This window comes from Schistosoma haematobium, chromosome 1, assembly GCF_000699445.3.
Source record: "Schistosoma haematobium chromosome 1, whole genome shotgun sequence".
NCBI classification, from domain to species: Eukaryota; Metazoa; Platyhelminthes; class Trematoda; order Strigeidida; family Schistosomatidae; genus Schistosoma; species Schistosoma haematobium.
In genome coordinates this window covers 42940587-42967325 of record NC_067196.1, presented here as the reverse complement: position 1 = coordinate 42967325, position 26739 = coordinate 42940587, and the positions used below count along the sequence as shown (strand labels likewise).

Genomic DNA, 26739 nt, shown 5'->3' with positions numbered 1-26739 from the left:
AATATATTTAATGTGGATAGTAATAAGTTTCACATAACGACCACGTCTGCAAAGTTCAATCCTGTCATCCAACTTAATCAATGCTTCTGAGTTCAGCATCTCTAAACTTCTCTTAGTGTTACAATATGAAAGCGAATCTTCTTAGTAATTGTACGTCCAGCTTCTAAGACCGTGTGGTTAGGATCCAATACCACTACAGATCTATACTACTAGTTACGGAACGCTTCGAGCAAAAACTCCTGATGTTCCAATCACAATGATTCCAAGCCTGTTAAAATAATCAAATGGTCTAGACATACTTATTATCAAAAGCGAGAATTGGATTAATCCAGTTATGTAAAGAATACAAACTATGAAATTCATTTCTATCAGTGAAATAAAAAACTATGAGGTTCTTAGTTTTTTTGCAAAATAAATTCTAGTACAAATAGCCGCACAACTTTTGATTTGTTTATGTGCCCATAAACATGGAAACACGAGGGTTTATATGGCGCTCACTCTAACTGATAATGGAAAGTAGTGCGAAAATAAAGGAAGTAAGTATGACCTACAACCTCATCACAACTATTTTTTGTAGTTTTGATTTTTTTCAGAATAATCCATAGTTCTGAACTCATACTTAGCTTCCAAAGTATAAAATTGTTCAACGTACTTCAGAATGCCAATGTATACATTGGCATATATAGGACTTTTCAAGTTATAATTTCATTAAAAGCGACAGTTGACTCCAATGAACAATTTTTTCTATCTCTATATGTTGGTATTATACTTAGGTCCTTAGTGTTTAAATGATAGAAAATAATGTAGGAAGTATATAGTTGGTTTATATATCTAAGAAGTTATGCTTATGTGATAATAATGATTTCACTTTTTAGTAAGCGGCATGCATACAACTAAGTAGTTCATGTTGTCAGTTATTGCGGTTCAATCTATTTGATGTAGTCAGTCGCAAATTTTTAATCAATTACTCACCTTTATATATATATATATATATATATATATATATACTACAAACATATCTACTGGCCAAATAAATAAGTCACTTATAATTCCACTTATTTTGACATATTTTTCTGATCGGTGTTAAAATTTGCGGTTGTATCTGTCGTAGAATTTTTCGTGGCGTGTATTAGTTGTTGTCTGCAGCGATGCGTTTTTTATATCGAGAAGTGTTAGTCCTTGTTCACTCATATAGGAGGCAGGGAATCAATCGTGACCGCAGTTATACCAAGTAGCCGCCCCGATATTTTGTTCATGTACAATAACAATAAATAAATAACCTGGTATTTCTTCAAAAATGTCATTGCATCATCTAGGAAGCCATGCAAAAACCAAACTATCAATTAGTACACCAATGAGTCAAGTGAACAGTTGTTCAGACATTATTTCATCAAAAAATTGGTTTGCCAAAATGTGATATACTGAGTCGATAGATAGTTTCGATGTTGATATTTTGCATCCAAGACTTAGTAATGACAAGTAAAGTTCAGTTCGGTTCATGGAAATATCGGTTCATAGATTCAAAATATCTTGTTAAGTACTTTATTTTTTGGTTCGTAATGCAGTGTTAGATCGCTTTATTCTATCCATCTTCACCAGCTGTATGATCGCACCTTCTGTTTATAAACCGCCATAGACAATCAATCATCGAATTTTAGTTCCGATAGATAGTTTGGTGCCTGTTAAGTAAGTGAATACTGTAAGTGAATACTTGGAGAACTACCACAACCATCGTCAGAAAGGTACAGATATTTATAATCAATTGTCTACGTAAGCTACTGAACGTCCGTTGACCGGAAACCATCAACAACAGTCTACTGTTTGAGAGAACAGACCAGTTTCCATCTGAAGAGGAGATAAGTAAAAGATGTAGTATACGGATAGAAAATACATTACGGAAATTATCGAAGTGCATCACGAAACAAGTGCTAACTTGGAATCCTGAAGGTAAAAGAACAATTGGAAGAACAAGGAACACATTGTGTCGGTAATTGGAAGCAGACATGTAAAGGATGAATAGCAACAGGAAGCAAGTAGGAAGGCGAGTCCAGAACAGATTTGGATGGAGAATGCTGGTGGGTGGCTTATGCTTCTGGACGAAGGGTAACAGGCGTAAGTAAGTGATTAAGTTTATTCTAAAGTATAAAATTTTAATATAGCATTACTCTGTTAAGTGAATTAGGAAAGAAGGTAAATTTTTATTTGTTTAAAATTTATTATTTTAATATTGTAGAAGCTTATTAGTAAAACAATTTCTTTACTTTTTGATTTATTAGTTAGAAGGAAAGATAAAAGTGTATGAAGATGAAATCCTTAAAAAGGATGAGTTAATTCAAAAATTATCCAGGTAGCTAATTATTCGATATTTTAATTTGTGTCAATTTTCTAATTCCTTTAGTATGGATATTGATCAAGTTAAATCTACTGAACAGAAACTTACTGATCATAGTAATAGTATACAACATGAACAATATCAACAGACAAGTATAAAACGTGAAGAACTTGCAACATTACGAAGCAAGGTTGGACAATTATGTGAAAAAGTAAATAATTTTTATTATCAATGGTACACTTTATGGTTGAGCATAAAATATACGAAACAGATTTTTCCAGTATAAAGGTGATATTCATACTATGGATTATAACTACAACTTGAATTTCTGCAATGATCTATAGAATTTAGATTGGTTATGCTACAAATTGATACAATATAACCGAGTAACAATTGATCATAAAACAGAATATTACGACTTGTTTCACTTAGTGACAGTCCATAGATAGAGGGCCGATTTATAAATCAAGTCAGCCAGTCATACTAATTAAAACATGTTCAGTAAAATAATGCATTTATTTGTTCATAAAAAATCGCATTCAAAGGGAATTAATCCAGTACAACTTGTCTGTTGAGGAATATTAAATTAAATGTAAGAGAAATACTGTTAGGCAACTTATTATTATCAATATAGAGAATAGAAGTGGATTCTAAAGCATAAAACATACTTTTGTCAGAAGATTTATTTTCATAGTGATCATCTGATCAACTACAACTCAGCTATTATTGTTTGTACTTTTATAAGATGATAGTCACTCTACATTGTTTGTAGTTATTTCAGAGTTGACAAGTTAACTTAACTAACTTTGTGATAACAGTTTCAAAGTAAGATGAGATATCTATTCAATATCACCTGGTTCTTAATGACTCCATAATAATCAACTAAATGAATGAGAATTATAATAAAATCTGCTAGAACAGAACAAGCAGAATCTAACAAAAATTGGTAAAAGTTTTTTTTGGAAAAAGGAAGTGTCACTTTTTATGCTTCAGTAATTTGATAAAAATTTATATGAAAAAATGTCTTCCTCTACTATCACTTTCCAAACTGTTAAATCTGCTAAAATCTTACTGCACAATATTCATAATTCAGATGATCATATGAGAGTAATTCATCTATACTTTTGGGTATAACTATGATTCATGTTATTCGTGATTCTTGACACTCAAATATAAAAAGAACTATTTTTAAGTCTTTAAAATAAATAGAACATTCAATTTTCAATGTTAAATGAATGAAATATCGGATACTTTATTTTAAATTTACAGACATTAAATCAAGAAAGTGAATTAAAAGCAAAATCAACACTGTTAACTAAAGCAGAAACAGATATTGTTAAGTTAACCCATAAAAACAATGAATTAATATCCGAAAATGAAAAATTAAAAAAACAATTAAATGATTATACAACAAGCATTAATACAAAAATTACTGAATATGAAATATGCAATAAAAAATTGAATGAATCAAATCAATTATTGAAAAGTGAACAAGATAAGATAGATGAATTAAAAAAGCGTTTAAAGTAAGTTATCATTTTGTTTAATTAAATAGGTGCTTTTATGAAATATGTTTTTTTCGAATCAATGAATATTGGACACATTTTAGTTATATTTCTGCTATGTTTAATTATCAGTTCATTTTTTCGGATATTAAGTTGAGGCTGATAGTTGCAGGATGTAGAACTTATAGAAGAACCTGATGAAAATTTTAAAATAATTACTTATTGTTACAAAAAAAACATAAAAGCGTGTGATGGAATGTTCTGATAGAATAGCAACAAACAGGCTATATTCTACATAAAGCGGCTTGCTTGAATATCTGGGCTACCTGTTCCTGCCATCTGGATATTTCTATAAGTTATTTGTTTTCTTTTTTGTTTTAACACATCATTATGCCTATTAGTCTTATAACCTATTCAGGTGCGTTCATGAAAAGTATACGACATTTCGCTGTACAAGTTACAAAAGAGCTTAATCAGAGACATCGTGGTTGCTGGAAGAATGCATCGAAAAGAATATACATTATTCAGACATCGACTCCTGAACTGCTAACATTTAACTGGCGACTACCAAATATTTAACTTCAGGTTCGATCAAGAAATAAGAAAAGGAAACTTGTCGAAACAGTTTGTGCTGAGAATTCTATATTGTACCAAAGATAGAATATTGAATAAAGCCACTAAAAGTAATAATAATATACGATCAACGGAAAAACAGAGCCGTTTTGCCACTGAAATATTATGTGTTTTGGAATTTCAGAAATATTGTAATAATAAATGTTCTAGAATTGCGAACAACTATTGTTGAGCAAAATAATTTTTTTTTCATATATTCTTAACCAACCTAAAGTGACAGCAGGTATATTGGTTAGCTATTTTGGGTTGTTCAATTCGACATGTAAGGAAACTATTATTCAGGTTTCATAGTAATGTGATCAATAAAGTTAAGGTAAGGAAACTTCTGCCTGATTGACTATCAGATCAAAATGTTGATGCTTAACTCTGTTAATTTTAATCAATGTGATGTCATACTAACTGACGTCTCTGTCACATCCTCTGCTATGAAATAAAACCTAATCAACATAGTCCCATGTGTATATCAATATAATTATTTAAAACAATTAGTCCCTTTGATAAATTTCGATAATGATATTAGAAGACGAAGATTATCAGAACTAATATCACATAGTTCTGATAATCTTCGTCTTCTAATATCATTATCGAAATATAATTATTTGTAAATCTAAGTTACTCTATTATTGATCATTTCAGGGCTTGCAAATATATATTATAGTATGTGGTGGCAGTTTAACACATCTTTGTTTATTATTTAACTAAGGTAAAGATAGACCTCTTGGTACCATCTAACTAAAACACATGTTGATCAGATTAAATGCATTAAATGAAACCCTTAAATAATTTAACCCGTTTAGATAAAAAACAAGAGTATCACAGTTAAATCAACAAAATGAAACAAAAAATACATTGAGGAATATATATTTTATCTGACTTAGAAAAATTCCGAAAACTTATCATCGGGAAAAAAGACCAAAACCCAATAAATAACAACTTACGGTAAAAATGTTCCAAGAAATAACTTCATAAATACATGTAGAATTTTGAGTAGATCTAAACATTTTACATCTACATTATTTAACTTAAATGATCTACTCAAATTATATAAACTTTAGTTGCTCAACTACTTACTTTTGATGGAGTTTTGTTCTCTGAGCTGGATGGTTTGGTCGTGGAGCTTTCAACGTTCTTCTGAACGACATCATCAGCACAAACTTAATCTACTTAGTCTAGTTAGTTTACTTGTTATGATTAAACAATTTATTTGTTAATTTTTTTCTGGTAAATATTTCACTTTATTGATGTTTAGTAAACAGATAGAAGAAAAAGAGAAATCCAATTATCAACTTGAACAAAATGAGAAACGCTTACAAAATTTCATTACAAAAATGATTCATATATTTGATACATTTTTACAAAATGATGAACATTTAGTTATTGATTGGAAAGATGAAAAAAATTTAGAAGATTTAATAATTAAAGTAAATTTTCTTTATTTTGTTTTAATTTGTTAATTTGATTGTTATGAGGATTTATTGCCAACTTTACCATTTATATCGTATCTTATTTAAATTAGACAGTTACAAAAAGTTTGATTCAACTAAGGAGATTTCTATTAGTGTATAAGACATTCATATTTATTGATTCAACTGGCTTTTCTAAATTGACATTTTATCAGATGAAAATATTTTGTACCGTAAACTGATAGTGTGTAAACAACCTAAATGTGATGGTTAACTCTGTTGGATAAGAGGTTTTGTGGCTGTGTCTGACCGGTGTAACAAAGATGTAATTAGGATTAACGGATACGCTTTGATCCAATACTATTAGCTGTGTCAGAGGTAGTAGTAGTAGTCAGCTGTCAAATATTTTGGGTATTTACATTTTGTCCATCAGAAATAGCCTTTCTCTCAATTTTCACTCACTTTTGTCATCCATATGCTCCTAGAGGTGCTGTACTTCATTAGGAATCAACTAAACGTTTAATAACTTGCGCCACACAAGGCGCCGGTGATACAGCTTTCTGTCTACCAAGAGACAGATATACTGTATGACGCTTTACTGTGTACTCCCTCTTCGAATGTTTATTGCGCTTTTTATGGTTTAATGAAGTACATAGACTGCTAGTACGTGATCAAAAATACTCAATAGATATTCTCTGCATATTTAGAAACCATCGATTAATACTGTTTCTAGATGTACGGTTCTAGTTTAAGATGTTAGATAAGATGATGAGGAACATTTGTCGACTAAAGTGACTGAGGATTCACAAAGAGTACCAGTTATCGTTTCTTAAATCATTTTTAATTTCCGTCGCCTATCTCGTCAGAATACGTACAAAAAATCTTAAACAAACCCTATTTGTGAAGTATGTTTTTTACAACATCCCTTTTTCACATCATCTTTGAACGTAGTAGACTGGTTAAAAATACTATCGGAAGCATACTACTATTAAGTAGCTTAAATGTATTCTCTCAAACTTAACCTTTTTACTAACATTTTACTTTCGTTCTAACAGTTGTCTTAACATTCTTTAGTCTCACTAATACTTGAATACCGTTATCATGAAAGACTAACACTGCCTGAAAGTTATTCAATACAAAGAAGAATGATCAAATCTATATGTAGCTCCAAGCAAATGTATTGCTTTAGACAGATTTTTTGTATTAGTTCTGGAATATCACAACTGAAATAGCACATTTTATTTGTAAAATTCAAAATATTATTAAAACGTCAATACTATTTAACTTTCGTACATTAATTTAGTTTATTTATTTCATTTAGCTGTATTCTCATTGTTTTAATCCATTTTCCTTTAACTAAATAGGCTAAAGATGTCGTTAATGAAAATTTAAAAAATAAAGGACATATTCAAGATTTATTAGATCGATTAAAACAACATGAAAATGAAAATGCTGATCACAAAAGTAGCATGAATCGTTTAGGTGAATTATTAACTAAAAATGATTGTTATGAACAAGAAAACAGAAAACTAAATCAGGTATTAATTTATCAATTTAAATAAAACGTTTTTTGTTATTACCGATAAATTATTATTATTATTATTACTAAAGTAATAATAATTCTATATTTTAACAAGTTTAATGAATTCAGTCGAAAAATTAAACAAATTTTTACTCTTGTAAAAGTATGCAGAACGCTTTCAATCAGAAGATTAACGTTTTACTACTTAAACGATTTCATTCATTTTATGTGTTAACTGAATGGTAGACTAGTAACTTTTGATTTAAGACACTTAAGATATCCGAAATTCATTTTTCCAGATTACTGGTACATCTCGTTAACGAGTGTTGAATAGCACAAAAAAATAGGTGTAAGATTTTCTGACGACTGTAATATAAACACTTAATAACTCAAATGATGTAGGTAATGTCGAGTCACTTTGATCAGTAACCATATTGTAACTTAACGGGTAGAATATGATCGGCATTAAGGGATTAAAAAACATGAAATTTTTAGTTTTTCGCTACTCATTGACTAACCAACTGATTATATTTTTCTTCATTCAAATATAAATTTAACAGGAATTAGAAAATATTCGACGTAATGAAAAAGCTTTGGAAGAACGAATTCGTGTATTGACTAAAGAATTAATTGATTCTCAGTTACATATAAGAGAATTAGATAAACAGTTACAAGATACAATGAGTAAAAACGAGAAACTACATTGGAGTAATCAAAATAAATATGAAGAAGATAATTTATTATTTCGGTTTGTTAATCTTTTGTATATTAATAGTTACTGGCTTGTTTTAAAAAAGTACTTGATTGACTTTTGATGGAGTTTTGTTCTCTGAGCTTTTATTGATATTAACCTATCACTGAGATTTGATTAAATCATTTATTTTGAAGAAATATTAAATGTTCATTGTACAAAAAATAATGAATATTATGTACTGTAGTTGTGTTGTTTTTTAGAATAAATCATCTGACATCGTGAAATAAACAATATCTACAGTTTTTTAATCATAGACTGACATCAAGCTAGAGAATGGTTGGAAACCAGAATGTGATGAACATGTTTTAATCTTTATATTAAATTGCAATTTAATGGCAGTCAAAATTTTAGGTTTGTAAGATCATTTCCGTATGACATTGATGCAATATCCTACTACTGAAAATGCCTCGAACTAGTACGAAACACTTACTTGTAGTATATCTAGCACCAATGAAGCGTGCGAAATTCTGTGACTTAAGAAGTAATAAAGTGAAAATAGATAATTGTCATTCGACTATTATCCTTATATCTTTTCGTTTGAAACATCAATACTGCCATCCACTACAGCAAATAGCTGGCGCCTCTAATACACCATTACATTTCTTGTCAATCTAATGTCATATCTTAATTCTTTTAAATACTATGTAAAGTGAACAAACAATTTTTTTGTCTATTTGGGCTATCAGCAGCAGTATAGTGCAGGATGGGCATTTGGATGCACTCGTCTACGTGTTGATGTTCACTCAGGGACTCGGACCAAGTGTCTGTTGCTCAAAAATGTTTACAATCGGAAACTACAGACACTTATTTACCGTAAACAATATTTATAAATCGAAAATAATTGTATGCATAAACCTGAATTTATTATTTATAATACTTTTAAATCGATTCATCAGCATAGTATATGTAATCTTCATTTAGAAATTCATTGGCTTCATTGCTATCGTATAATAATTTCCAATGTAATCCAACTGAAATATCAATCAAAGAAAGTATTAGAAAGTTTATGAGTGAATTGCAGGAACAAAAAGATGTAAGTTATTTGTATTAAGTATTTGGTTTGATAAAAAACCTAATTAATATTTAAAAAATTACAACAATAATTCGATTATTAGTTATATATTGGGTAGATTCATATTGAACTTTTTTGATATTCAATAAAGTACGTTTTAAAGTTTATTTATTCATAGAAATGATTACTATAGTGTTGGATCCTTCAACAAGTCTTTATAATACAGGAAATGAATTATAAGAATGTTAGGTTGAATAAAGTTATTTCTAATTATTACAGATTACGAAAATTATATTCATACAGGAATTTATTATCTTCCTTTACATTTAAGATCAATAAATCTGACTGTTCCAAGACCAGTAATTTCTTGAAATATTGTCAGATGTTTGACTGGAAGTGTCACTTAACTTTCATATCATAAATAAAGAATTGTTATTTTCAAATAAAATATGTGCGAACACTTTATAGTTATAAATTATTAAATAAACTTCAACGACCTGTATGTAGGGAGTCAACTATATCATATAGTAAACTAGAGTTGACCGTTTTCAAAGATAACCAAGCGGTCAGTATGGTTTTCAAGGTAGAATATCTGGTCTATTTTGTTTCTGCCATATTAGGTCACAGTGCAGTGTTTTCAGTTTGTCCGTGTTAAATAGTGAAAGTGAAGTTAAACCATTATCATAAGTTAAAATGGACTTAGGATAAATGAATAAACTCAACTTCATCCTCATCATTGACTAATTTAGAAAGTGGTCTTTAATGTGAAGCCAAATTTTCTTTACAACAACTTTTATGGTGTGAAAGAATATTTTACATAAATAGGTGTTCCCCTGGTTTACCTTAGATATCCCTGAGGATTTCTATGTAACATATAAAATAACAGATGTCCTCTTTATAGGTTTAATACCAATTGGCTAGCTAAATGTTTAATAGTACCTTTAATCAGGATAGTTTGAAACTACAAAAAGAGAATACAGTCGTAGAAAGTCATAAGTTTTCTTTGGACTTACGAAAAGTCCTCCCGATTCAACCCAATTGGTTGATGAAGTGGTGTTTGTAAGAAAAGTCTACAGCTAGTAAAATGGTTTAGTCAAAATGTTGTCAATTTTACTTTAATGTGAGAATATATATGATACCGAGGTTCTCTCCGATACCGAATATTGTTTCAAAGTGAGTAGGTGGTTCAACATGTGAAGCAAATTTGCACTGAAAGAGATCACCTAAAAACATGAGTCGTACTAACTCTAGAAGGCACATATAATCGATAAAGCCATCATGGTTCATTCATATATATATATATATATAGGCCTGTATTCGATATGCATTCTCGAGACTAGTAACAAAGATCCACACTTCAGTTAGATCATTCAAATTTCAACTAAGTGATATTATTCATAAGACAAGGTATTAAACGTATTTCATCAGAGAGGGAGCTTATCAAATTTACACAATGCCTGAATGTTGTACGACAATTCATTACTAGTTTACTGATGAAACTGAGGTATAACAGTGAACTGACTTGCTTGCTTAGACAAATCCAAACGTTTATCTGTTTACATTTCAGGTAATTTTGATGAATGATAGATTTTCAGCGAGTTGCAAATACTATCGTTTAATATTAGAACTTCTCGTACGATTTGTGCTTTCCTCCAAGTGATTAAAATGTTCATCAGTAGCTCAGACAAGGTCAAGATTGTATCCAAATTTTAGACGGGTGTATATTGGTTTTTCTTCCTTTGTAGGACTGCTTATACTAACTGAAAAAAATATATGGGCTATGTTAAAATTTGGAAGGTTATACTTGGACGTAATAGAGACCTGTAAACAGCGAATGAAATCATTCTAGAACGTTGGCTTTGATAGCTTCATCATGCTTAATGTTTGATATTCAAGCTGCTTTCATAGCAATTGTTGTTTATTAACACTAAAAATAGTCGTAAAAACAGTATGACGGTCAATTTCGAACATTTGACAATAGAATTATAGTGTTAAATCATCAGTCAACCACAAATTTCTTTCATAATGACTATCTAACTCATAGGTTTGGCAATTCTACAAGTACTAGCCTAAATATGGAGTTAGTGGCCAATAATTTTGAGTTTACTTTTGCTTTCCGAATTAAAAATAAACTATACTTTGTTTAAAATGAAATCTCCCTCGATGATGCTTTTTACCTGAGCTATTTATATTATTAGTATTTGACTTTCTCCATTTGTACGGCTCATTTCGTGATAACTCATCATACTAAGTCTGTTACTTTTAAACAACTCTGATGACTAACTAGTTGGTTTAATTTATGATTAATTATTTTATCCCTTATCTAGTTGTATTCAAGACTTGAAATTCGTTTATCAGACACATTAAGACGTTTAGATCATTCACAAGCTTCTAAACACGAAGTGGAACGTATGTTAGAGAAAACGGAACGGGAATGTTTTGATCTGCGTGAACAGATTAGACGTCTAGAAACAGATTTGATAAATTCTGATTTGGTGAAGCAAGAACAACGCTCAGATAAATTAAAAGTAAGTATCTGTGTATAACACTGATACGTTGTAGAAAAAACAAATGTTGATTATTTTTTTGCTACTTACGAGTAATAAGTAATACTTACTAAGCAAAACCAGTTGGTGACATCAAATGATTCGTACGCAAAATAATGCTTTCCAACTTGAAAATTTTTAGAAACTTATATCAAAAATTAATATTAGTTATAGAGCTAATTCTTGACAATGTTCTAGTTTTGTCAAAAGCTTGTGGTCGATGTATTCTCTGTTATACTCCAAGGTTTGATGAGTAACTTAAGTCTAGTGCTTTTTAGTCTGAAAAGAAAGCTGCTAGTTTGTTACGGTTCCAACAGATATCACAATCTGGTTTGCTTTTTCATAAGCGTTTAATTGATATAACTAGTTCAGTCAATTTATTTAGCTTAGAAATTCCCGTAAAACAATAATCAGTCACTTAATGAGTAAAGATAAGTGTATGCATATTGGTGTTTTGAATAATTAAGGCAGCTGAAAGTGTTTTGTATATATAATCACCGCTTTTGTCAGTCTGTTATGTTTTGTAGTATGGCAACGGGTTGAAAAATAAACAAGAGAGGGTCAGTCAAAAAATTTCTGTCTGCCCGTGGATTTACTGAATAATGAAGTTAACCTTGACGTGGTATAGTCTCGGCTCACAAGATTACCGGGATTTAAGGTTTAAGACCTCATGTCATATGGCTCAAAATCAGTCACAGTGGTATGGATGCATCCAGTTTTTTAATCTTCCGTTAAATTTTGTACTTCAATGACATTTTTTTCATTCAATAGTATACTATCACATTTTGACTTGAAAATTTAAAATAAATTGTAAATTTAATGTAAATTTGATGGATTCCAATAAGTTAGATTCAAACACTACTGTATATTTTATTTGGTCGGTTTGATCATGTCAAATTATCTACTACCATTGGTACAGTTTTTTGAGCTTCTTTGCACTCCATTGAGTTAATTATCACTCATTTTACTGGTGGGAGTTGTGGGAGTCCGAATAATTGAACATGTATTTTAGGTTCTAAAAAGAGAGTGCATTGAAACACTAATATGTTTTATTTATAGAAATGTTTTAGTTACTTACAAAAGTATAAGTAGAAATGTTCAGTTTTTTCACATTTTCCTTTGGTTACTACTTTTGTGCACCACACTATACATTACTCAATACTATATTCGATCAATTTTAGAACCTGTAAAGAATGTTGTTCACCTACCACAATTAGCTGCCGTTACTAAATAAATATACTTTTATTTTGCATTTTCACCCGTTTTCTTATTTTTAATATCATTTACACTTATACTACATGTATTACTTACTGAGATTTGTTTGTTCTGAAAAAATTGTTTATTTTGAACTCTAATGCTTGATTCATTTTCACTAGTTGTCACTGCTTTTTTATCGAAGCTCTGATATATATATATATATATATTAATTAACAGTATTATTTACTTACTTACTTACTTACGCCTGTTACCTCCAATGGAGCATAGGCCGCCGACCAGCATTCCCCAACCCACTCTGTCCTGGGCCTACCTTTCCAGTTCTATCCAACTGTTGTTCATTCTTCTCATATCTGTCTCCATTTCTCGGCGTAATATGTTCTTTGGTTTTCCTTTTCTCCTTTGGCCTTGAGGATTCCAAATGAGAGCTTGCCTTGTGATGCAGTTGGGTGCTTTACTCAATATATGTCCTATCCACTTCCAGCACTTCTTCATGATTTCTTCCTCCGCTGGGATCTGGTTTGTTCTCTCCCACAGTACGTTGTTGCTAATATTGTCCGGCCAACGGATCTGAAGTATTTTGCGTAGACAACTGTTAATAAACACCTGTATTTTCTGGACGATGGCTTTCGTAGTTCTCCAGGTTTCTGCCCCATATAGTAGAACTGTCTTGACATTTGTATTGAAAATCCTGACCTTGGTGTTGGCTGACAGTTGCTTTGAGTTCCAGATGTTCCTCAGTTGTAAATATGCTGCTCTTGCTTTGCCGATCCGCGCCTTCACATCTGCACCAGATCCACCCTGCTCATCAATGATGTTGCCCAAATACGTAAAGGTTTTTACATCTTTCAAATCTTCTCCGTCAATTGTGATTGGATTGGTGCATGCTGTGTTGTATCGGAGAATCTTGCTTTTCCCTTTGTGTATATTGAGACCTACTGCTGCTGAGGCTGCTGCCACACTGTTCGTCTTCTCCTGCATCTGTTGTTGCGTTTGGGATAGAAGGGCCAGATCATCTGCGGTGTCCAGATCGTCCAAATGCATCCTAGATGTCCATTGTATCCCGTGCTTCCCTTCAGATGTTGACATCTTCATGATCAAGTCGATCACCAGGAGAAAGAGAAAGGGTGAGAGTAAGCAACCTTGCCTGACACCGGTCTTTACCTCGAACGAGTCTGTCAACTGTCCTCCATGCACGATTTTGAAGTGTAATCCATCATATGAACTCTGTATGATATTGACTATCTTCTGAGGCACGCCGTAGTGTCGAAGAAGTTTCCATAGTGTTGTCCTGTCCACGCTATCAAATGCTTTTTCGTAGTCAATGAAGTTGATGTAGAGTGATGAATTCCATTCAATACATTGTTCCACAATGATCCGTAGTGTTACGATTTGGTCTGTACACGATCTATCCTTACGGAATCCTGCCTGTTGGTCACGAAGTTGGGCGTCGACGCAGTCCTTCATCCTGTTTAACAATACCCAGTATTGAGAGGAGAGTGATGCCTCTGTAGTTATCACACTTGCTGAGATCGCTTTTCTTTGATATTTTGATCAGCAGTCCTTCTTTCCAGTCTGTTGGTACTTGTTCTTCATCCCAAATCTTGCTGAAGAGAATGTGGAGTATTTTCGCAGTTATTGCTACGTCTGCTTTCAGTGCTTCTGCTGGAATGTTGTCTGGTCCTGCTGCTTTGCCTCTCTTGATCTGTCTGATGGCCATGGTGATCTCTTCAATTGTTGGTGGGCCAACATTGATTGGGAGGTCCGTGGGTGCTACTTCGATGTTGGGTGGGTTCAGTGGAGCTGGTCGATTCAAGAGTTCTTTAAAGTGTTCTACCCACCTGTTTTGTTGCTCTTCAATGTTGGTGATTACCTCGCCTTCCTTGCTTTTCACTGGTCGTTCTGCTTTGCGGCGATTTCCAGAGAGTTTCTTTGTCGTGTCATACAATTGTCTCATGTTTCCTTCTCTTGCAGCCTTTTCCGCCGTCGTTGCTAAATCTTCCACATATTTACGTTTGTCTGTTCTGATGCTCCTCTTCACTTGTTTGTTTACTTCTGTGTATTCAGCTTGTGACTTGGCTTTTTCTGCTCTTGTTCGGCTGATATTGATTGCTGCCCTCTTGAATCATATCCAGTATATCAACAGTGATCCATTCCTTGTGATGGTGCTTCTTGTGGCCCAGGACCTCATGACATGTTGAAGTGATTGCCTCTTTTATCCCCTTCCAGTTGCTCTCCACAGTAGTTCCTTCTCCATTGAGTAGATCATGAAAGGCCTGGAACTTGTTGCTGAGGTCTATCTTGAATTTGTTGAGTTTGTTAGTATCCTGAAGAAAGGCCGTATTGAACTTTTGTGATATTGTCCGCCCTGTTGTCCAGTGCTTCTTGAGTTTCAATTTCATCTTGGCGACCAGCAAGTGATGATCTGATGCTATATCAGCTCCTCTCTTGGTTCTCATATTCTCCATAGTCCTCCTGAACTTTTTGTTGATGCAGATATGGTCGATTTGGTTTTGTGTAGAGTGATCCGGTGAAGTCCATGTGGTTTTGTGAATGCGTTTATGTGGGAATATAGTGCCGCCTATGACCAGTTTATTGAAGGCACATAGGTTTGCAAATCTCTCACCATTTTCGTTCCTTTCTCCCAGTCCGTGTCGTCCCATGATGTATTCATATCCAGTGTTGTCCGTTCCAACCTTGGCATTGAAATCTCCCATCAGAATGGTCAGGTTCTTTGTTGGGCACTTCTCGATGATTGACTGCAGCCTATCGTAGAATTGATCTTTAGCTTCTTCATTGAAGTCGTTGGTAGGCGCATAGCATTGGATGATGTTCATTGAAATGCCCTCTTTCTTTGTTTTGAAGGAGGCTTTGATGATCCTTGGTCCATGAGATTCCCATCCTATAAGTGCATTTTCTGCTTGTTTGGACAGCATCAATGCAACTCCTTGTGTATGTGGGGCATTTTCTTCTTCATGGCCAGACTATAACAAAAGCTCTCTTGAAGTTAGTCGTTGTTGTCCAACTTGCGTCCAATGTGTTTCACTGATCCCAAGTACCTGTAGGTTGTATCTTCTCATTTCTGCAGCAATTTGGAAGGCTCTCCCGGTGTCCCACATTGTACGAACATTCCATGTGCCTAAATAAATGGTTGCTCTGGTTGTCAGAAGGGGCATCGGCCTCGTGACTTCCGAAGGAATTCGGCTTTCATCATGAGGCGTCATAGTTTTTCTAAAAGAAGACCTTCTGACTCCCAGGGCAGAGTTTAAAGAGTTCGAATAATTTTTTCTGGTTAGCGTTTTTTTAGCGAGTTATTTTTCTACGAGATGGGGACGCTAACCCTATGCCCAACCCTCCTCCTTTATCCGGGCTTGGGACCGGCAGGAGCCTCCGTAGGGACTCCAGGAGGAGTTAATAGTTTTATTTACAGTTAAGTTATTGCGTGAACATTTGATGTACCCATTTACTTTCTGACTTTGTCCTGGAAGGCGCAATCTTAGCCTGCGAATCTCACTGTTCAAATATCGTAAACATCATTCATATGCTCTTTAACGGTTAATGTCTTGAGAACTGGAGTAACTGTTAAGAATATTAATGAAACATAATTATCTGTGCTGTGTTTTGAATAATAGAAAAGAGATACTCATTTATTTTGAAGAAAAATTAACCATAGAACAGTTTATTATAATTTGGTTAGATGTAAGCGAGATCTTTCACTGTATAACACTTGGGAGTTTATTATACACGGTATCTTCCTTTTTTTGTAATTGAATTAACTTTGTCTAGCATGCGAAATTTTTAATGTTCTGATCAATAATATGACATTTTTATCCTTATGTGTTGACAGATTTTCTCGTATCTCTGTAAACTTGCAGCAAAAGTGAGAATAGATGAAAAAGTTGCTTCAGGAATGAGATTTGACGAACTACAAGAAGTTCTTTTGAGTGAGTTAATTGTTAATAAAATTATAATGAAATAGATGTTTCTTAGGAATTTTAAAATTATCCCAATATTTAGTGTTAATAATGTTGAAACAAACTACTAAGTTTTTGCAAGTACTTTGAAGAAATTTCTTTATAGACATTTCATTCTAATTATTATCAGCGCAAAAAGTTTATTAAGAGTTTTTAAGCAATTCATACTCTTAATAAAAGTAAAAATCTATCTATTATACGTTTGTGTTGTATATCATAAACGAAAATGTATTAACTATTATGTTTTTTTATTATATATAGAACTTAATATGTTTTGAAATAGTCTGTATGCAAATTGCACATTAAATCATCAGTATGCATTTATAAATATATGGTTTTCTGTGCGTTGCAACGGGTTGGTTATCCTATAAGTTTACTCAAAAGTTGTTTAAAGTACCCAAAATCTTTTTTTATTTTATTTTGGAGCCAAGAAATTTACTCTTAATTTGTTGAACAGCGGGTTATGCAATCATCCTTTATTTTCACATATTTCAATGAAATACAGAATAGCAATAGCAATAATTATCGGATTGAATGAAACATGGAAATCGTTTACAACATTTAAACTCTTCTCAATGGTTGGAATATAACCTTGAATAACAGAACTGTAAAAGATCAAAACGGTTATGAATTGGAAAAATAGTATGCTGTAACATTTCTGTATCAAAGAATGGGTTCATAAACCACAGTAAGAATATGAACAAAGAAAGACAAATGAAAAACATCAACCGTTTTAATTTTGGACATCATTCACAATAGAATACAGATAATTACTGGTATAAACACTCAAAATTATACTATTTTTTACCCTTTACTCTAATGTAAATGTACATCCCTTACTAATATCAGTTTATGAGGAATAATACTTTGTGAATAAGCAAGCGTTTAAAACACCTTCAACTACTGATAATGGTTGTTTTTTTCAAAAGTTGATCGATAATTTCTTGATAGTCTACTAAAGAGATGTTCAGTAAATCATTTTCATTGGTTTTTAATGTTTTGTATACAGCAAGAATCGGACAAATAATTAGTGGTGAATACACTATGCTAAGTGACGTTCAAGCTAACGCTGATCGTATAAATGGTTTAAATCGTAAAGTGAAAAGATTACAAGATCAACTAGCAAGTAGAGAAATACAATTAGGTTTGTGGAAAGAGAAAGCTAGTAAATTAGAAGACCAATTGTCCGGTATAAATGAAACTGAAATGAAAGCTCATGCAAATAAAATTGCAGCGGAGAAATCAGCTATCGATGCTAGACGATCAGAATTAGAAGTGTCAAGATTAAAAGATGAGTTAACTCGTTTAAAAGCGGAACTATTAGATTTTAGTGACGCTAAAGTAAGTAGTTAATTGAAAATAATATTTTGTTATTGATTTTGTTGTTTGTCACTATTAATGCATTAATGAATTCACTCTAATATAATGTAAATTTGTAATATGATCTGTATCAATTAATTGAGTGTATTTGTAAACTTTCTCTATTTCTCATACAAGCTTGTTGATAACCGTTTTGCATTAATTGTTAATGTCTAGTAGGCTAACTGTAGCTTGCTTGTGAAGAACTATTTTGTCGCTTGGCAGGAGTTTGCTTCCTTTGGCTTTTATGATTAATCTCTTCAGCAATCTAGAGATTTGTTTTTGAAAACTAGTTATATTGAAGTGAACAAGAACGCGAGTGGAGATAACCGAATGTATTTGAGCACGAAATTACAAAACATCTCACTAAAATCTGAGAACCACACAGTGAATAGATAATTCGCAAAATATCAATCAATTGTCTCAAACTTGACTGTTCCTTTAACAAATCTCAGCCTATCGTCTCAGATTTCATTGTTCATGCATTCTCATACAAATTGCTCTTCATTCCCACTCTTTCCCTCTCGATCTTCTACTGAAATACATTCTATGTTTGACCATCGTTATATATTACTTATGTGGATATAAGTAGCTCACACCACAGTATTACTTCGCATATTCATTCATACGTCAATCCTATATGATAGTGTAGGTAAAGAGTTTTTAGCTTGTTTCCTTAAAATAACATTTCTTTGACATTTTGTTTAATGTCACTGTTAATTATTGAGTGATGAAATGGGGATTTAAGATCAAATACTGAAAACAAAATACAGTGTTAGCTACTTCAATTCTAAATTTATGTCATACATTACGTACATACAAGTCAAATCAAATAATCTTTTTTAAGAAATTTAAAAGAAATTTGCAGTATTTAAATCTTCATGATGAACATCAGTTCTAAAAGTATACATATATGTAATGTCTCAATGTTTTATTAGGTATATAGTGAATAATCCACGTGGTTACTTCAGTGACCGATTTTCGCTTCATTTTTAGTTGTTCCAAGTTCAAAAACTCGTTTAAATTAACACTGACTAAACTAAAATTATATAACTTATTATCAATAGTTGAAATTCATAATATGTATATATATGTAGTTCATACCAATCTATTTCTATATGTATATCTTAAAAGCTTTCTGTTTTCTTGACATTTAAGTCTAATTTCCCAATATGTTGTAATGATAAACTATCTCATCCTGTCATCATTATTTACCATTTGCAATTTGTTGAAATATGTTTTTTGAATTAACAGTGAAATTGTAATAGCAGATTCTCCTCTAGTTTATCAACTAGATTTTGCCAAACTGAATATTTTTTGATACTGTCAAAGTCATCTCTAATCAGAAAATCAGCTTACAGTAAATGTATTCCCCATTTGATTGATACAAGTAAACTGGTTATGGAAAATAAAATTGTATTGACAGTCGTGATAAATGAGGATATAAATGGTAACAGTTTATCTACTTTTATAAGTGTGTACACTTACGGTACCTGCGGTGAAGGAGAACACAGGTGAGAACAACTTAATAGAAATAGAAAGACTATACTCTAATACTTTATTTGCTAAAAGTCCGTTAATTGTCCCAGACTTCATTGTTCCTGCATTTCCATACCAATTGCTTTCTATTCCCGTTCTTCTCTTCTTAGTCTTCTCAATCTTCTGCTGCCAGACATTATATTCCTGACTCACATTACATACTACTTGTGTCAATATAAGTAGCACACACCACAGTATCCAGCATAATTTTATCTATTACTTTTAGTGGTATTGGTTAATAGAATATGGATGGCATGTTGAATGCTTTTGTTAGATAAATTTTAAAGATTTTTAAGTTAATTATTGTTCTCTTTATTTCTAAAATGTTTATTTAGAAAGAACAAATATGTTTGTCTATTGTCCTATAAATCTTTAGGTTTTCTTTTAAATTCATGTTAATATAAGTAAAATTAAAAAATGAATTATCAAGATTTAGAAACAAACAACGCTCTTTTTAAATATTTACTTTTCCATTTCCAAATTACATTTATTTAGATTAGTGTAGTTAAATGTGAAGAACAACTGGCCGAGCTAACTAAACAAAACAGAGAACTGGAAAGTATACGTCAAAGTCAAGCAAACAAAATTGCTGAGTTAACAGAAAAAATGGAATTGCAAACAAATGAGGATAGTGATAACCGTAGTCGATTAGAAGAAGAATGTAAATGTTTAATGAATGAATTACAATCAACTAGAAAGTCAATGGAACAACTTCAACGTTCTGAAAGAGAGGTATACCGAGATTTTCAATTTTATGTACTTTTCTTACTTCAATTTTTAGAAAACTTTATAAAATAAGTGTAGCTATTTTTTTATGTAAAAGTTACTATTTTAAGCGGGAATTCGGCTTTCACCATGAATTAAATTTTGCTTGAGAGAAAGATTGTAGATTAGAGAGTGCAAGTAATTTAACTCATTTAAAAATTACAAGTTTTTGTCCCCATTTTTGAGTCAAATATTTTATGAGAAAACTAATAATACTGATCAGCTATCCAGATCAAAGTAAGTGGGTCAAGGTTTCAACTTGAAAACTAGTGGTTGATAGTTCAATGTTTTAACCTCTAAGTTACTATTTGACCAGAAAATATTAAACGCTGTTTTGATTCTAACAAGTAAATGGTCGAAAAAACCTCAGAAGCCAGGAAAACTTAGTTATTTAATCACTGTTAAACTATTATGAAATAATTAGATGATTGTCATTGTTTAGTCTGAATGAATTCATGATAAAGGGTGAATAACGTTAGACTCACCAATCCATATTTCGTTGATCTGTCCAGGTAACCATAGTTCGGTATTAATTATTTAGCAGATCAAACATTTAAACGGCGAATTGTAACTAAACTTAATTAAATTATTTATTAAATAAAATTCCAGATTCTGTGTATCCAATTTTAAGTTATTCGAATAGTAAAAAGAAATCAAATTTGTCTCATATTCATGTTCGGGCTGAAAATTTGAGTAATTTACTTAAATTTGTGACCATGTTTTTGCATATAGTGATTTAGTTTTGCCTAAGATTTGAAATATTATATACAGCATTATTGATTTGGAACGTCTCGAGCATATGAAGAACATATTGAAGTAATTTGTGTCAAATACACTTCACCTGCATATACTTTTCAACAATCAAGTCATATAACTATGGAAGAAAATTTTAAAAAGATTGTATTAAGCTTTTTAATAATGTGAAAGGAGATTTTTTAGAAACTAAACACTATTACTAAATAATTGCCAAGTATCAGTATCATCCATGGAACCAAACTCATTTTTAATACCGTTGAGTGGGTTTTCAAATAAATAAATTTTTAGGTAAAACTTCTACTTACCTCATCAATCGATATTGTTATCATGGTTCATAACCCTTGTAGGACTATGACTATCATAAATTGAGTTCAAAAAATTTATGATCTGTGATGATATGAACAACGAACTTTTCAATCCTTGTGGATTTGTGAACCATATAGATTCAAATCAGTAAATATTCACGAGTTTACTTAAGGTTTCAGTTTATTTTAACTAATACATTCAATAAACAGCAAATTTTATTTCATAGCTTTTCATCAGATTAGGCAACACATATGACATTGAATTTTCAGGATCTTTTTCGTATTATGAATAATCAGTTTGAAAAAAGTCACAACATAAAACAGTTATCTTCTTAAAAGTCTAAAAATGATTATCAGTAGCTAATGTACTTTTGAAATGGAGGCTGAAAAAACTGCGAAATAAATGTTATGCTCCCAAACTGTTTGTTACTGAGATGACTAAGTCCATGATTCCATATAAACTCAAAAATTATATCCTAGCCTACTTACCAGTTCACATGTGTACGTGGACATATATACATAGGAATGAGTAATCGTACTATGTCACCGAGGTTAGTGAGAGATTTCCATAAATAACTTTTAAATCATTTAGCATCACTTGCTTATAAAGACTCCAAGATTCGAAAGCCAAGCTTCTCGAAAGTAAAATATATTATTGAAACAAGTATGTGTGATCAGTTAATACTTTATTTGTAATTCGTTGAGGTAACATATCACAATTTACGATCAACTTCGTCCTCATTATATTTTCAAAATATTATGTTTTGTTGATACTAGCTTCTGGAATTCAGAGCACTTGTTGGTCGTCTTCTTGGTTTAGATACAGAATTATTAACAGTACCTAATTATGATATTATCAGTCGTTTAGAAACAATAATTACACATCATCAATTTATTCATGATAATTCCATGTTGTCACATATGAACGATGCACATTCACCGAATAGAAAATCAAGTTCATTGACTAAAGATACAGGCTTACAACGAAATACAACGGCAGATTGTTATATGGCCGGACCACATACAGCTAAAACAAGATCTAAACAAGGTAAGATACTGTTTGTGTTTTTTCTTGCATTCATGTCTAAACATATACATATATCTGTTATAGTATGTTTCTTTTGGTCACTAGAGAAATTTTTATGTTTCCTAATTCATAAATCAGTGTAATGAGGAATTAATTTCAGTATTGGGTATAATATAGGGTAAAGCCTCTCAGTTAGTTCGGTTTTAATGTACAAGTGGACTGTTGTTATAACAGAACAATTGACTGGAGAACCTAGATAACCATCTCAATCACCTTTTTTTACGAAACCGATCATTAAATCCCAATTAAATAAATTTCAGAGGTCAGAACTAGTAGTTAAATGACTGAATATATACCACAGCGAAATTACATTTACAGTTTATATCATAAAATGCTCAGTCAAGAATGTCTGATTTATCGGACGACGTATACAGATGACTGATCAAGATAAAAGCCACAAAATAAAATATTATCTGTCATTCTCACCAATTTTATTGATCATACTTATGCGATGGGTTCGAAGAACTGTGCAAGCGTAGTTCAATCGACTAGATCATTTCGATAGAGAACAACAAGAAAAATTGTAAACCGAACACTCATTAGGCATGTAGACCATACTGAAATATCACAACAACAAAAAGTTATTGATAATAACTAACTGTCTATTCACGAATGTTATATATTTCAGGCAAAAAAATACGATAATCTAAGACTTAAGATAAGTTAAAATGGCAGAGTACTATCATTCAGCATTATCAGTTAGTTATTATTAAAAATTTGCAGATTTTCAGCATTACGAACTCTTACAATCGTAAGAAGCTCAGTAAAGAAATAAATTACTCTAGAGTGATCTAAACAAGTTTATTTTGGTGTTATACTTAATTAAAAACATTGTAAGTGATTTATATCAAACCGTCTATTGTAATTCTAAAATACAGAAATTTCACGACTTCTGTAATCTTATATCATATCACATAAAATATTTTGATCTTATTAGTATGATCCCTAAGTACATTTATTAACCAAGCGTTTTTTATTGATTGAATAGCAAAAGGTTTCTAGATAGTCCTTCAAGTTGTGAAAGAATCTTAGAGTTTTTGTAATCTTAAATCCTTCAGATTTTCAATATCTCTTCCCAAAATAATTGTTACTTCTGAAGTTTAATGAAGGTTCTCTGAAATATCAAAAAGTAGAAAATAAAATATTAACAAAAACACTATAATAAATTTGAATAGAAATTAGGAAATTAGGCATAGATAGTGGATAACAATCAAATCGAGCTCAAATGATCAGTTACTGATTTGCACTTAAATGAATAAAGACATTGTAATGTAGACTTATTTATTTTGGTACATACATTTTTCATGGCAGATATTGATAATTTGATCTAACAAACAGAAAATTTATAAAATCCTGTCTTGTGTGTAACTTTTACAGTTTTTTATTGATTCAATCGAGAAAATCGTCACTTATCTAACTAGTAACAAATCATATACCCGAATGAAACTATAGCAATTTTACTCACTATTATGTAGTTATCGTCAATAGATTTCTGTTTTTTTCCTTAAACACGTTTAACTGATCATTGATTTGAATGAATTTGATTCTGATTGAACATAATACATGTCAACTTAGTTGTTAGGGAAATTCGAAGAATGAACAATATCAAACTTAGAAAGTTAAATTTTTGGGTAAATTTGTTTGCATATTATTTAAAATTAGTGTTTATTATAGTACTATTTAATAATATTTCCACTTAATCATTCTTTTAACTATCAAGGTAATGTGATATTATTCATTTGTTTTTAATACCTAGTATTGGTTTTGTCTTTTTTTTCATGCATACTAACATATTTTTGCAATAAAAATAAGTTTAATTATCCTTTTCCCGTTTTTTATTTGATAAAGTCATATTTTTTCATTTATTTGTTTATCAGTATAGAATAATATTCGTTCATTGAGAAAAGCCAAGTATATTAAGATCTATGAATATAGATATTTTTATATAAATTCAAGATACTTCATGTACAGTAATTAGATTAACTTATTTCGATCAGTTAAAAATCTAGTACAATGAATGTTGATGAAAAGAATTCGCTCTTTAAAATGTGGAACATTATGTAGAGTGTACAAGGCATATAATGTAGATAAAAATGATTACATTTTCTTTCTTTGAAACATAAACTAAGTGACTTTAATCAGTTGATGATATTACGCAGTCATCGTCTATTGTCTGTGGTAGATAACTATTTCACAATCTAACATGATTGGACTCTAGTGGTTACTTCTGTAATCTCTATAAACCTTCATATATTAATAATAATCATGTGCTCACCAGTGTTCAGCTTTAGGATGCAATTCTTGCAGTTCTAGTGTGAAGTTGTGATCAGTGGAGTTTAACTAAGTCAAGTGTGAGGCAGTTATTAACCATAGGCAATGGAAGACGGTTGTAGAACATCGTGAATTGAAGTTGGACTTGTATACAATTGGATCCTGGTTCAGTGGTCTTAGGGTTAAGCGTTCATGCGCGATTTCAAAAATCATGGTTTTGATTTCCGGATATGTATTCGTAGATATCCACTTTTGAAGAGTTGGACAAATGTTTGGCAATTTCAAGAATCAAACCATGTGAAAATTTTATTCCAAGATGTTACTTTAACTTTATGCTATTGTACGTATAACAATTCATAAGGGGTCTTAGTTGGATCATTAAGAATAATTATTGGTATACAATATACTTGAATTACAAAACTAGAGGACATGTCTTCCATTCGTTTGTTTCTTCAGTATTTCTTGTTCAATGATTGTTCTTTTAACTTATAAACATTGCTTCTTTTTTTCCCTTAAGCTTGGACTAATACTTGTGAAGATTGTTCAAAATCATGTAATCGTTCAGTGAGAGATTCATTAGAAAAGTACAGGGAAAAATGTCATCCATCTGAATCAATAAAACACGATCCAAGAAAGTATTAGTTATGTTATTATTTACTTAAAAGCACTTACATACCAAGTTATTTTTGATTTAAAAATGTTTATTTGCAAAAATACAAAGATAACTACAATTTTACCAATTGTTCATAGAATAATGTTTTTATCTATCGGTTGTTCTAAGTACCTTTTTCTCTTATTCTTTAAATTAACATTACCGAATGAACTTTTAATTAGATTATACAAATAAACATACATTTTGTGAGACAGTCTCTCGAGATTTCTTTTAATAATGAATTTACTCTTATTATGTTTATTAATGCATTTTATCATAGCTGTACTGACGTTACAATTTTACTCTAACTACATAATCGAATATTAATTCGACAGTGAATATAAAACAATGTGATACTCCTCGATCGAACTAATACTACGTCCCTAATAACTGTTGACCCAACCCACAAACTATTCCGAAGACAAAAATGTTCAATATTAATGTCTCAAATCAATATACCATAGTGGATCAGCTCGCAAAGTTCCTTAAAGTTCATTTATTTTCTAGCTTACGTGAACTGATGTTATAGACCAGCTTGATTGCTACTAATGACAGCTGCCAATCGTATGTATATATCGTATTTGAGTGTTCGCTGCGTGTGATTATCATGACTTTGATATAGTCAGTCAGATTATTACTGACAAGCACCATTCGTCACTTTAAAAATGAACATTGTTATTCATTTTTTCAATCAGAAGCTATATATGATAATAAATTCTTTTGAAAGTATGACTACAGTTGTACTTCTTTGATAAATAAAGTCCAGAAACTTTAGTAGATCCTTGTACATTTCCGGATAATCGGTTTGTTAATGAGTGATTAAGTACTGAATTATGAACTTTAATATAAAGTTGTGAGCCATTATATTCTTATACTCAGAGACAGAAGGCAAATTTATTCCATGGATTTATCAGTTTTGCCATGGGTCGATTTAGGATAGATAACACCAATTACTGTGTTTGAAATCTGTCAATTAGTTCCTCATTGGTTAAAGTTTGACGAGAACATTCGAATTTCTGTCGCAGTATATGTGATCATCTACCTATGCAGCTAAAGTGCTTCGCATCAGAAAGTGCCAAATATGTGATGGTTTATTTTTTACAATGTTT

General features: G+C 31.4%; 1 protein-coding gene across 1 annotated transcript; it reads left to right on the top strand.

Moving 5' to 3' along the window:
* The first annotated feature begins 455 nt into the window (after window positions 1-455).
* On the top strand, window positions 456-26702 carry MS3_00009873 (uncharacterized protein). Its single transcript, XM_051218278.1, has 14 exons — window positions 456-536; window positions 2277-2347; window positions 2399-2543; window positions 3602-3858; window positions 5720-5891; window positions 7238-7411; window positions 7956-8143; window positions 9071-9182; window positions 11489-11689; window positions 16770-16866; window positions 17906-18237; window positions 20290-20526; window positions 22398-22668; window positions 25496-26702. The coding sequence occupies exons 1-14, from the start codon at window positions 510-512 to the stop codon at window positions 25618-25620; spliced, it is 2409 nt and encodes an 802-aa protein (XP_051074123.1). The 5' UTR covers window positions 456-509; the 3' UTR covers window positions 25621-26702.
* The last annotated feature ends 37 nt before the right edge of the window (window positions 26703-26739 follow it).

Coding starts and splice junctions, on each gene's coding strand:
- MS3_00009873 (XM_051218278.1), top strand. CDS start 510: ATGGAAAGTAGTGCGAAAATAAAGGAA. Junction 8,144..9,070: donor GAAGATAATTTATTATTTCG/GTTTGTTAATCT, acceptor ATCTTCATTTAG/AAATTCATTGGCTTCATTGC. Junction 22,669..25,495: donor TAAAACAAGATCTAAACAAG/GTAAGATACTGT, acceptor TTTTCCCTTAAG/CTTGGACTAATACTTGTGAA.